General features: G+C 37.9%; 1 protein-coding gene across 9 annotated transcripts in view; it reads left to right on the plus strand.

The window, feature by feature from the left end:
• The window catches only part of RALGAPA2 (Ral GTPase activating protein catalytic subunit alpha 2), a 320,763-nt gene that overhangs the window by 58,047 nt on the left and 250,331 nt on the right, over window positions 1-12,385 (plus strand). For all 9 annotated transcript variants that reach the window (XR_012519285.1, XR_012519286.1, XM_074406179.1 and 6 more), the window contains exons 5-6: window positions 9,016-9,059; window positions 11,607-11,784. Coding sequence is in view for 7 of the 9 variants with exons in the window: in XM_074406179.1 (XP_074262280.1) it covers window positions 9,016-9,059; window positions 11,607-11,784 (222 nt within the window). In the remaining 2 variants the exon portion in view is untranslated. The remainder of the gene's footprint in view (window positions 1-9,015; window positions 9,060-11,606; window positions 11,785-12,385) is intronic.

The following is a 12,385-nucleotide window of genomic DNA, read 5'->3' on the forward strand; positions in this document are numbered from 1 at the left end:
ATGGCACTGGCAGCAAACCAGGGATATTTGGTATAAAGTCAGGCTGCAGCACCCCTTCATGTGCCCATGCATCGTCAACACAGTACTTAAGTTATATGTGTGTTCACTTTAAGAAGGCTTACTCAGGAGCCTCTAGAAAGCAAGTTTGCTCTCTCAACAAGTATACAGTTCTATGCTCAAACTCATAATTGTCAGGTTGGCAAAAGCATATATTTTGTATTAGAGTTGTTTTATATAAAAAATGTTGAAAATGAATAATCCCTAGGTTTAAAGGAGTGGGACTCAGTTATTGGAAAATTTACACATGTGTAATGCCTCATATGTTTTTTATGAGTCATTAATCTATTTTGTTCATCTAGGTTTTTTATATACATAGTGTGAAAACCAAGGGCATAACTAAGCTGAAAATTTGTTTTTGACTTTTTAAGTGTGTTCCTGGCTTTGTGCCTGGGACTAACGAGTAGCCCCACATTGCCTGGGATGTGAACACAGCCTCTGACCGTTCTCATTTCTCAAGTTCCCTACTGCCCACAAGGTCCTAACCTTTCCTCGGGAGCTTGAGTCTGGCAGCTTTCCCTGATCCCCTCATTCAGACCATACCATAGCTCACTCTTCCTGAGAGAGCAGGGTTTCCCTGTGCACTTCACACTAGGACACCCTCAGAAGTGTATCACAACTAGACTGGGTGAAATCAGGGACCCCGCACGCATCCATGTTCACCAGGGGATGTCTGAAACTAATGCCCCTGGCAGCATGGGGGCCGACTCACTTGGTGTCTTTCCATGCCCTCTCAGGGTGCTTTCACCATTAGTGCTCTGTGTTTCTTTTCCTCCCAGGCACTTCTTTGTGTTTTGCCCTCTGGTTGTCTTCTTCTTGCGTTAAACAATAGCCCTGAAGCTTCAACCTCTTTCTTTTGCCTCCTTGACCACCTGAAACCTGACTTTTGTCAGAAGCTCCTCTGTTTCCCTCAGTAATAGGAGTGAGATCATGGTCTTTCTTTTCTCCCATGCCAATTCCAGACATCAGCCACAATCCCCTCTATGAAGTCCTCTGTCCCTTTTACATGCCACCTTTTGCCTCCTGGTTGCTGCCATGTCTTCTGACCCCCTGCTCACTTGCCTTCCCTCCACCCCCATGGCTTTGTTTTCTCCTAGTCTTTTTCCTTCATGTCAAGTTAACCATCAGCCCCCACGCCCAATCCTCTGTGCCTCTGTGGCTTCAGATCCTGATCTCTGTCTGACCATGTCCTCCATTCGCCTGATCCTTGACCCAATCACTTCCAGGCTGCCTGATCTTTTTTTCTTATATTAAAAAGTATCTCTGTGGGGGATGGTAAACAGTTGATATGCAGTAAACTACATATATTTAAAATGTACCTTTTGGTAAATTTTAGGTATTTACCTGACATAGGTATTCACCTGTGAAATCATTACTGTCAACAAGATAATGAACATAGGTACTACCCCTGAAAGTTTCCTCATTCCTCTGGATAATCCCGCTCTCCCATCTTTTCTAACCCCCACCCCTACCCCCCCGAGTCCCTAGGCAACCACTGATCTGCTTTTCTGGCCCTTAAGAGACTAGCTTGCATTTTCTAGAGTCTTACATAAGTAGAGTCATACTGTTCTTTGTTTGGCTTCTTTCACTTGGCATATTTTGAAGTTTATTTACGTTATTTCATGAATTAATAGTTCATTCTTATTTTTGAGCAGTACAGTATTCCATTGTGTGGATATACCATAATTCCATGATTTATTCACTTGTTGATGGTCATTTGGATTGTTTCTAGCATTCCGGCCTATTATAAATAAAGCTACTATAAACATTTGTGTAGAAGTCTTTCTGTCAACATATGCTTTCCTATCTCTTGGGAGTGGAATGGCTGAACCATGTAACAGTGTATGTTTAACTACTAGACTGTTTTCCAAAGTGGTGTTACCATTTTATATTCCTACCAGCAGCATAAGAGTTCCACTTACTCCAGGTTCTCTTCAACACTTGTTATGGTTAGTTTTTTTGTTTTAGTGATAGTGGTAGCTCATCGACTAATAATCTTAAGTATCTTTTTATGTGTTTTTTGCCATTTCTTTGTCTTCTTTGGTGAAGTTCAAATCTATTGCCCATTAAAAAAAATTGTGTTGGAGTTTTTAATTTTGAAGAAATTCAGTTAATCAATTTTTTCTTGTATGGACTGTGCTTTTGGTGTCATGTGTAACAAATATTTGCCTAACCCAAAGTCTGTGTTTTCATCTACCAGTTCTATAGCTTAGGTCTTCAATCCATTTTGAGCTAATTTATGTTAATTTCAAATTTTTAGTGGAATGTTGCTTCTCATGCTTCGTGTGGCTCTTGTAGTGCCAGGAGGTTCTCTGTTTCTATTCTACTGGCCTCGTCTAGCAAGCTTGGCATACCAGCAGCCCAGAGGGAGTTTCTCTCTTTCTTGCTCCTTACTTGATGCTGATGGTGTACTGCATTGTTTGCAATTTGGTTTGAAGCATGATATTGAGAGGGAGGTTTAAAAAAATTAAAAAATAAATAGGAAAAGATTTTATAGTGTTAAAGTTTTAGGTTAGAGGTATCTGTATGATTTCCTGGCCTTAAAAATGTTATTAAAGGGTCTTTAAAAGATTGTTACTTGGTCAAATAGAAATTGTCAAATGTAACAACTCTCACACTTGAAAATGAGAAGCAAAGAAATAGATTTTGAAAATATTGCCAATGAATTTGCTTTGTTCTGAGCCAGGAAAATAATATTATAATAAGTTCTTTGTTATAGATAAAATATTTAAACTAATGCTGTGTGCTTTAATACACCCAACTTTACGTTTTTCAACTACTTTAATGTTCTGTAAAAAAAAAAATTAAAAATACGTAGAAAATGCATGTTTTCCCCTTTGGTTCCCTTTTTTTCCCCCTCTGGTTCCCATATGGTTCAGCAGAACACTAGTATTTAAAAATTTAATATTGCTCATCATGGATTATTTGGACTTTTAAAATGCAATTTTAAAAAACTATTGCATGAAAATATTTATCTTGATTAATGAGTTTTTTGGTATCCCTTAAATTTTGTTCAGAATCCATACTCTTCTCTCACTAGTCCCAGCCCTGACATTTTACTGCCTCTTCAAAAGTAGTAAGACTTACATTCAAAGGTTACTTATGGAAAGTTAGCCAATAGAAGTTAGAAATTCACAGAATCAGCCCAAGTAATTAGATCTTATTTACTTATTTATTCTTTCAGTTATTCCCATGTTCAGTAAAGTGGCAACCAGTAGGGTTGATGAGGCACAGAAGAGGTGGGATGGGTATAATTATAGTTTGGAGAAGAAGTTTAAAAATCCAAACAGGCATGACATGTATAGAGGAACTTAAAAATTAAAACAAGAAAGGACTTGATAATGTTGTAAGTAGAAATGTCTTTGTGAACTTAAGGCCTTAAAAAATACCTACAGAGGGCCGGGCACGGTGGCTCATGCCTGTAATCCCTGCACTTTGGGAGGCCAAGGCAGGCAGATCACCACATGGTGAAACCTCATCTCTATTAAAATGCAAAAAAGTAGCTGGGCATGGTGGCATCTGCCTGTAGTCCCAGCTACACAGGAGGTTGAGGCACGAGGGTCGCTTGAGTCCCAGAGGCAGAGGTTGCAGTGAGCTGGGATTGTGCCACTACACTCCCGCTTGGGCTACAGAGTGAAATTCTGTCTCCAAAAAAAAAAAAAAAAAAAAAAAAAAACATACAGAGGCCAAGCAAGGCTCTCAGGTACTTATCACCAGTCCTCCTGCTATGTGCCCCCACTGCACAAGTTTTTCCTGCTAATACTGTTTTTTATTAAAAAATAGTTCCTTAGAGAAATAGCTAATGCCCTGTCTTATGTGGAAAATGTGCTTACCACGTACCGGGCACTGTTCTGTGCATTTGCATGTATATTCACTCATTTAAATCTCACTGACAATTGTCTGATAGGCACTGTTATTATTCCGTTTTACAGATGAGAAAACTCAGGCATAGTGAGATGAAATCCCTAACTTAGGTTACACAGTTAATAAATTCAGAACATAGATCTGAACCCTAGCAGTCTAGCTTCTGAATCTGGCTTATAACTGCTAAGCTGTACTGCTTCACATGTAAAAAAGAGTTTTTGAATACAACAGAACAGACTAAATCAAATACATATGTATTAGTTTTCTGTTGCTGCTGCAACAAATTACCAGATTAATTTCAAAAAGTTTGGGACCATTGATCAATGTGGATTATATGTTCTATATATCTGCATATAATACCATTTCTGAATGTGTTTTTCTCCTCTGTGTATAGGGAACAGTGGTTGTAGGCATCTGTAGGTAGTCCAAATACTTAAAAAAAATACCAACAACAACAACAACAAAAAACAAGCTGGAGCCATCCTAAGAAGGGGAAGGACTAACAAGCACCAACAGTCACATACAATGGCCAGGAAAAAGTATTTCCAAGAATATGTTACAAGATGATGGATTAGCCAGATGGCTGGAAATAACTGTCTGTGCAGGCTTAATATTATTAATCTCCTGGGAGGTCTAGTATCTCTTGGCTCGGCCAGCCCCATGAGGTCCTCAAAAGGTGTAATGAGGCAGATGTTCAACTGAGGTAGAATGAACTGTCCAAGAATGGATAAACATGGGGACAAAGAACAGGGCCCCAGGTTCAGGAAAGGTGTGGGCTGGATGGATATTTGAGCCTTAGCTGTGACAGAGAGAGCCAGCCTAGTAAATGCTGGTTCTAGACCAAAAGTTACTGGATATGGTTTGGTGAAGGGAGAAGTCACAGAAGGGGAGACATTTTAGCTTCCTTCACTCAAGCACAAACTATTAGTTATTTAAATGCTAGAACCTAGTCTGAGTCATGATGAGTTTCCTCTGAGCCCTAGTGTTAGGTGTTACGAAAAGTAGAACTGTTATAAAAGGTTCCTTCAGATTGCCAGTGATTTCATTCTGGTTAATGAATTTCTAAAGAGTATGCATTTAATTATTTTATGTATCTATATCTATGTATGTATGTATGTATCTACCTATCTGTCTATCCATCTATCCATCCATCCATCCATCCATCCATCCATCCACTGTAGCTATGGCTTGTAATGAGTTGTCAAAACATTGGCTGTCTTGTTAGAACAACTCTTTGAAATTCATTGGTGGGGTAAATATGATTTGATATCTAATTGTTAAATAGATATCACAAACTTTTCATCAGAGGATCTAAGTAATTTTTTTCTTTTTTTAACATATTTTTAATAATTTTATTTAATAAAAAATTACATAAAAGTTACAGTATACCAAATATAATATCAACTCTATTTTTTCTTTTTCTTTTTTTCTCATATATATATATATATATATATTTTTTTTTTTTTTTTAATTGTACTTTAGATTCTGGGGTACATATGCAGATCATGCAGAATTGTTGCATAGGTACATACGTGGCAGTGTAGTTTGCTGCCTCCATCCCACTGTCACCTATATCTGGCATTTCTCCCCATGTGATCCCTCCCCAACCTCCCTACCCCTGACTGTGCCTCCCCTAGTAACCCCCCAACAGACCCCAGTTTATGTTACTCCCCTCCCTGTGTCTATGTGTTCTCACTGTTCAACACCCGCCTATGAATGAGAACATGCGGTGTTTGATTTTCTGTTCTTGTGTCAGTTTGTTGAGAATGATGGTTTCCAGATTCATCCATGTCCTTACAAAGGATACAAACTCATATTTTTTATGGCTGCATAGTATTCTGTGGTGTATATGTGCCACATATTCCTCATCCAGTCTGTCATCGATGGGCATTTGGGTTGGTTCCAGGTCTTTGCTATTGTAAACAGTGCCACAATGAACATACATGTGCGTATGTCTTTATAATAGAACGATTTATAATCCTTTGGGTATATACCCAGTAATGAGATTGCTGGGTCAAGTGAAATTTCTGTTTCTAGGTCCTTGAGGAATCGCCACACTGTCTTCCACAATGGTTGAACTAATTTCCACTCCCACCAACAGTGTAAAAGTGTTCCTTTTTCTCCACATCCTCTCCACCATCTGTTGTCTCCAGATTTTTTAATGATCACGATTCTAACTGGCGTGATATGGTATCTTAATGTGGTTTTGATTTGCATTTCTCTAATGACCAATGATGATGAGCATTTTTTCATGTTTGTTGGCCTCATATATGTCTTCTTTTGAAAAGTGTCTGTTCATGTCCTTTGCCCATTTCTGAATTTTTTTTTTTTCCTTGTAAATATGTTTTAGTTCTTTGTAAATTCTGGATATTAGCTCTTTGGCAGATGGGTAGATTGCAAAATTTTTTTCCCATTCTGTTGGTTGCTGGTTCACTCTACTGATTGTTTCTTTTGCAGGAGAGAAGCTCTGGAGTTTAATTAGGTCCCATTTGTCTTTTTTGGCTTTTGTTGCCAATGCTTTTGGTGTTTTAGTCATGAAATCCTTGCCTATGCCTGTGTCCTGAATGGTTTTGCCTAAGTTTCTTCTAGGGTTTTTATGGTATTAGGTATTATGTTTAAGTCTTTAATCCATCTGGAGTTAATTTTAGTATAAGGTGTCTGGAAGGGGTCTAGTTTCTGTTTTCTGCACATGGCTAGCCAGTTACTCCAACACTATTTATTAAATGGGCATCCTTTCCCCGTTGCTTGTTTTTGTCAGGTTTGTCAAAGATCAGATGGCTGTAGATGTGTGGTGTTGCCTTCAAGGCCTCTCTTCTGTTCCATTGATCTATACCTCTGTTTTGGTACCAGTACCAAGCATTTTGGTTACTGTAGCATTGTAGTATAGTTTGAAGTCAGATAGTGTGATGCCTCCAGCTCTGTTCTTTTTGCTTAGGATTGTCTTGGTTATACGGACTCTCTTTTGGTTCCATATGAAATTTAAGGTGTTTTTTTTCCAGTTCTGTGAAGAGGGTCATAGGTAGCTTGATGGGGATAGCGTTGAATCTGTAAATTACTTTGGGCAGTATGGCCATTTTCACAATATTGATTCTTCCTAACCATGAGCGTGGAATGTTTTTCCATCTGTTTGTGTCTTCTCTTATTTCCTTGAGCAGTGGCTTGTAATTCTCCTCGAAGAGGTCCTTTACATGCTTTGTTAGTTGTATTCCTACATATTTTATTCTCTTTGTAGCAATTGCGAATGAGAGTTTGCTCTTGATTTGATTCTCTTTTAGTCTGTTATTGGTGTATAGGAATGCTTGTGATTTCTGCACATTGATTTTGTATCCTGATACTTTGCTGAAGTTGCTTGTCAGTTTAAGGAGACTTTGGGCTGAGACGATGGGGTCTTCTAAATATACATTCATGTCATCTGCAAATAGAGACAATTTGACTTCTTCCTTTCCTAATTGAATACCCTTTATTTCTTTCTTGCCTGATTCCTCTGGCTAGGACATCCAATACTATATTGAATAGGAGTGGTGAGAGAGGGCATCCAGATTTCAAAGGGAATGCTTCCAGTTTTTGCCCATTCAGTATGATATTGGCTGTGCATTTGTATAAATAGCTTTTATTATTTTGATATACGTTCCATCTATACCTAGTTTATTCAGAGTTTTTAGCATAAAGGGCTGTTGAATTTTGTTGAAGGCCTTCTCTGCATCTATTGAGATCATCATGTGGTTTTTGTCTTTGGTTCTGTTTATGTGGTGAATTACGCTTATAGACTTGAGTATGTTGAACCAGCTTTGCATCCCCAGGATGAAGCCTGCTTGATCATGGTGGATAAGCTTTTTGATGTGCTGTTGCAATCAGTTTGCCAGTATTTTATTGAAGATTTTCACATCTATGTTCATCATGGATATTTACCTGAAGTTTTCTTTTTTTTGTTGAGTCTCTGCCGGGTTTTGGTATCAGGATGATGTTGGTCTCATAAAATGATTTGGGAAGGATTTCTTTTTTTTGGATTGTTTGGAATAGTTTTAGAAGGAGTGATACCAGCTCCTCTTTGTATTTCTGGTAGAATTCAGTTGGGAACCCATCTGGACCTGTGCTTTTTATGGTTGGTAGGCTATTAATTGCTGCCTCAACTTCAGCCCTTGTTATTGGTCTCTTCAGGGTTTCGACTTCTTCCTGGTTTAGGCTTGGGAGGGTGCAAGTGTCCAGGAATTTATCCATTTCTTCCAGGTTTATTGGTTTATGTGCATAGAGTTGTTTGTAGTAATCTCTGATGGTAGTTTGTATTTCTGTGGAATTGGTGGTGATACCCCTTTATCATTTTTTATTGCATCTATTTGATTCTTCTCTCTTTTCTTTATTATTAATCTGGCTAACAGCCTGGCTATTTTGTTGATCTTTTCAAAAAACCATCTCCTGGATTTATTGATTTTAGAGGCTACATAAGATATTTAGGTTGGGTTGCCATCTCCACACTGAAAGTCGTGAATATACTTATAGATGACTTAGTAATAGTCTTCCATCCTCCCAAGAGAAGCTTTTCTCATTCTAATGGACTGCAGCACCAGAGTTTTTGTAGTTGACTGGAGTTCCAAGTCAACCTTGATTATGCTTTTTTGACAGTGACCAAAGTGCTCTGTTAGAGGATTTATTGATGGACCAAACCCCATAAATGTAGTTGTCATTGCCAGGAGAGAAACATGCCATTCTGAGTATTCGTAAAATGTTCTTGTAAAAATGTTTTGTGAGCAGTTGTTTTATATTATTTTTACCTTTAGAGATTAAAAAAAAAAAAGCATCCATTTTATGCATGACAAGAGATATTTGCACATAATCCACTGTGGTCATTTGGCTTACCTTGATATCAATCATTATGACTGTTTTAAAAGAATTCTGAAGAGGTACATACTTAAAGTACTTTTATCTTAAAAACGTCTTTCCCTCTGTGACATTGCTTTGTTTCTGAAGGTCAACTTTCTTCCTTTTATTTTTAAAAATTATATTTTTGTCATAAGCACATAGTTTCTTCTTAAAATAGATCTTTGGTATGCATTTATATACTCTCTCTATATCTAACTCATTATTTTAAACTTTCAGGCTCAACTTTAAAGAAGCTTCTACACACTGGAAATTCTATTAAGGTATTTATTTTATTATGTAATGGCATTTTTTATTACTCTTAATTTTGTTAATGACACAAAGTAACAATGTTAGGCCATTTTGGAAAAAAGACCTTTAAAAACCACTTGACTTAGTTCTAATTTTTTATTGAGAAATTATATGATGAATAATTTTAAATAGTATTAGGAGAAAATGGATTGAGCTTCAGAGTTTAGAGTTCTGAGTTCTCATTCTGATTCTGCTGGGTACAGGTAGGGATCATGGGCAAGGCACTGACTGCTTCAGTTTTATCATCAGAAAAAGGAAGGGCAGTCCCCCTCTAAGCTTCAGAGCTCACATGCTTGATTCTGTCCATCTTGGTAACTGGTTGTTAAAATTATAGTTGTCTCTAATGAATTTTACTAATTTTGAGAGCCATCGTGGGAGAAAAGAACAAGAGGGTCTCACTCTTGAAAATTTATTTGTGGCAGATTTATAGGTTAAAATTAACTTAGTTTGAAATGGGTATGTGTTTTATTATAACATATACTTCTTGATGCTGAGATAAGATTACCCTAAAACATAAGTGGCAGAAAAAATTCAGCCTGGGATGAATATTTTATGAACAATAATTCAGTTGGAGTTAATTTAGCTGTGCAAATGCCTTTAATAAGCCAGTACGTTGGTGGTTTTATACTGGCTTAACTGATCACAGCCTCTTAAAACTTGGTATGTTAACTATTTCTCATGTTTAAAAAAAAGTGAGTTATTCTTTGTCTCACTGTAGATTCTATATTTTGTCACTCTTAAGGAAATGGATTTATAATTAAAACATCAGGTTGTTATCTCATGTTTATAATTACCCTTATTTATATTTAGTTCTCTTAAATAAACAGTTAACATATAGAAATTGGAGACTTGTAATAGAATTTCATAGAAACTTGCCTCTTGTTAAATTAAATATAATTTGATTCGATGTACATAGAGCTGGATGGGTGCAGTGGTTCACACCTGTAATCCCAGCACTTTGGAGGCCGAGGCAGGTGGATTGCCTAAGGTCAGCAGTTCTAGACCAGCCTGGCCAACATGATGAAACCCTTTCTCTACTAAAAAGACAAAAATTAGCTGAGTGTGATGGTGCATACCTATCGTCCCAGCTACTTGGGAGGCTGAGGCAGGACAATTGCTTCAACCTGGGAGGTGGAGGTTGCAGTGAGCCGAGATCGCACCACAGCACTCCAGCCTGGGCAACAGAGTGAAACTCCTTCTTAAAAAAAAAAAAGATATACGTAGAGCTCTCCTCTCTTCTCTCTTCCATCTTCTTTGTTCTTCTTCTTTTTTTTTGGTCTGGTGGCTGAATAGTAATGTTACCACTCATCTGACCTGCTTGAGGGGAAAGGAGGACAGGTGTGAGCAGGCATGGAAGTTTGTGCGGAGGAGAGCAGTGCAGTGGTGGAGTCCAGCAGCATGTTTTGAAGTATTCTGTGAATTTGTGAATTTCCTCTGTTAATGGGGTAGCACTGTCACCAGCTGGGTTATCTGTCCTAGTGTGTTTTTACTTCTATTGGAAGTCAGCAGAATATTTTTATTTTGGCTCTTCTCCCCTTTTTGGTTTGGTTTTCTGGCAAAGCCTTGTGTTTGACTTGCAGTGTTCTTGCTCTGGTGGAGTCAGCACCACCATGAATTAATTGAAAGGAGATGAGGCAGTCACTGTAGTTGCTGGTATTTGGGGCCCACTCTATCTTTCAGCTGCATGTGACATTTTTTCAATCTCTTTTGCTAATTTTTTTTTTAATTGACATTATGTTTTTAGTCATTTAGGAGTACAGAAATGGAGAGATGTGATTGAATTTTAGGAATGGGATGAATTTGAAAGTGTAAAGAAGAAAAAGGACACATCTACCTAAGTTGATGTTTTCTACAGCGTGATGCCAGGAATTCAGAGCATGGCAAAGGTCTTGGAGAAATAGAATAGTGATATAAGGTATAAGGAGAGCTGCTTTATCTCATTGAGCTAGACCTTCAAGTTCTTATTTAGCTCCAAGTCTTCTGATTCTCAAGAACATTATCAACATGGTATATTATAGTGATAGCACATGTAAATTTGGGGGGAGATTATCTTTGTCATTGTTTTTATGGATAATTGAACATTGATACCATGAGTGCTGTTGCATTACAGAATAAGATACTATTAACAGGAAATACTTGGGAGTCAGCCATTGTGCTGTGTGGTGTACAAATGTTAATTCAGTCTTTATCATAGTTTTTTGTGGTAAGTGCTCTTACCATCCTTATTTTACAGATGGGGAGACTAAGGCATGGAGAATTAGTGGTCCTCCATGGATCCTAGCTAGAAAGTGGCAGAGCCTGCATTTGAACCCAGGCACTTTGGTCCAGAACTTGAACTCTTAACTCTTGCGCTGTATTGCAGCATTTTTGCTTATTTGTCACTAAGTGAAGAACTTGGTGTACTACTTAACAAACTTTTCACTTGTAGTTTTTCTTTCTCAAGATGGATGCTACATTGTGGTGCATTTCTGTAAATACATGTAAGTGTTTGTTTTCATTGCTTTTAATTTTGTTTTTAGATAAGATGTGAAGGAATCAGGCTGTTTCTTCTATGGCTTCAAGCCCTTCAAACAAACTGTGCAGAAGAGCAGGTGCTGATTTTTGCTTGCCTGGTGCCTGGTTTCCCAGCAGTCATGTCATCCAAGGGCCCTTGCACACTGGAGACACTCATCAATCCCAGCCCTGGTGTAGCTGATGGTAAGTTATGTTAGCAGGTCTCCCATGTTTAAATGAACTCTTGAACTTATGTTAAGGAATTCTTGCTTTTTCATTTTCTTGAATAGAAATCCTAATGGAGTCTGAAAAGGAATTATTCCCCTTTCATATTCACAGTAGATCCTTCCACACCTTAAAATCAAAAGACTTGGAGCTTATTTTATATGGAATGATGACAGGAGAAATTTACTGAAGTGATGGAAGCAGGAATAGAAGGAGGGGCAGATGTTGGCAGTAGAAGGAAGTAGAGACACATGGGAAGTCTGGACTGGTTTTCTGGCTATTAGTGAGGTTAAACTCCACCATCTGAAGCTACTGTCTATTGTTCTTTATCACTGTTGTTCATAAGTGGACACTCATCTGCTCACCATGATCTTATTTTGCCACTGTGTATCTTCCTGCAGTATCTATGGAAGGACAGTAGTAGCCTCATGGGACTATTAATGGTGGCCATTTGTGTCCTTTGAGTTTTGAAGGAACTTGCCTGTTGGGACCACTGATTTATTACTGTATATTGCTTTATGGCTCAATGACTGGCATTTGATCTTGGGCTGACCAAAGCAGAGTCTGAAAGGGAAAGAAT

This window comes from Saimiri boliviensis, chromosome 9 (genome assembly GCF_048565385.1).
Source record: "Saimiri boliviensis isolate mSaiBol1 chromosome 9, mSaiBol1.pri, whole genome shotgun sequence".
Classification (NCBI taxonomy): domain Eukaryota; kingdom Metazoa; phylum Chordata; class Mammalia; order Primates; family Cebidae; genus Saimiri; species Saimiri boliviensis.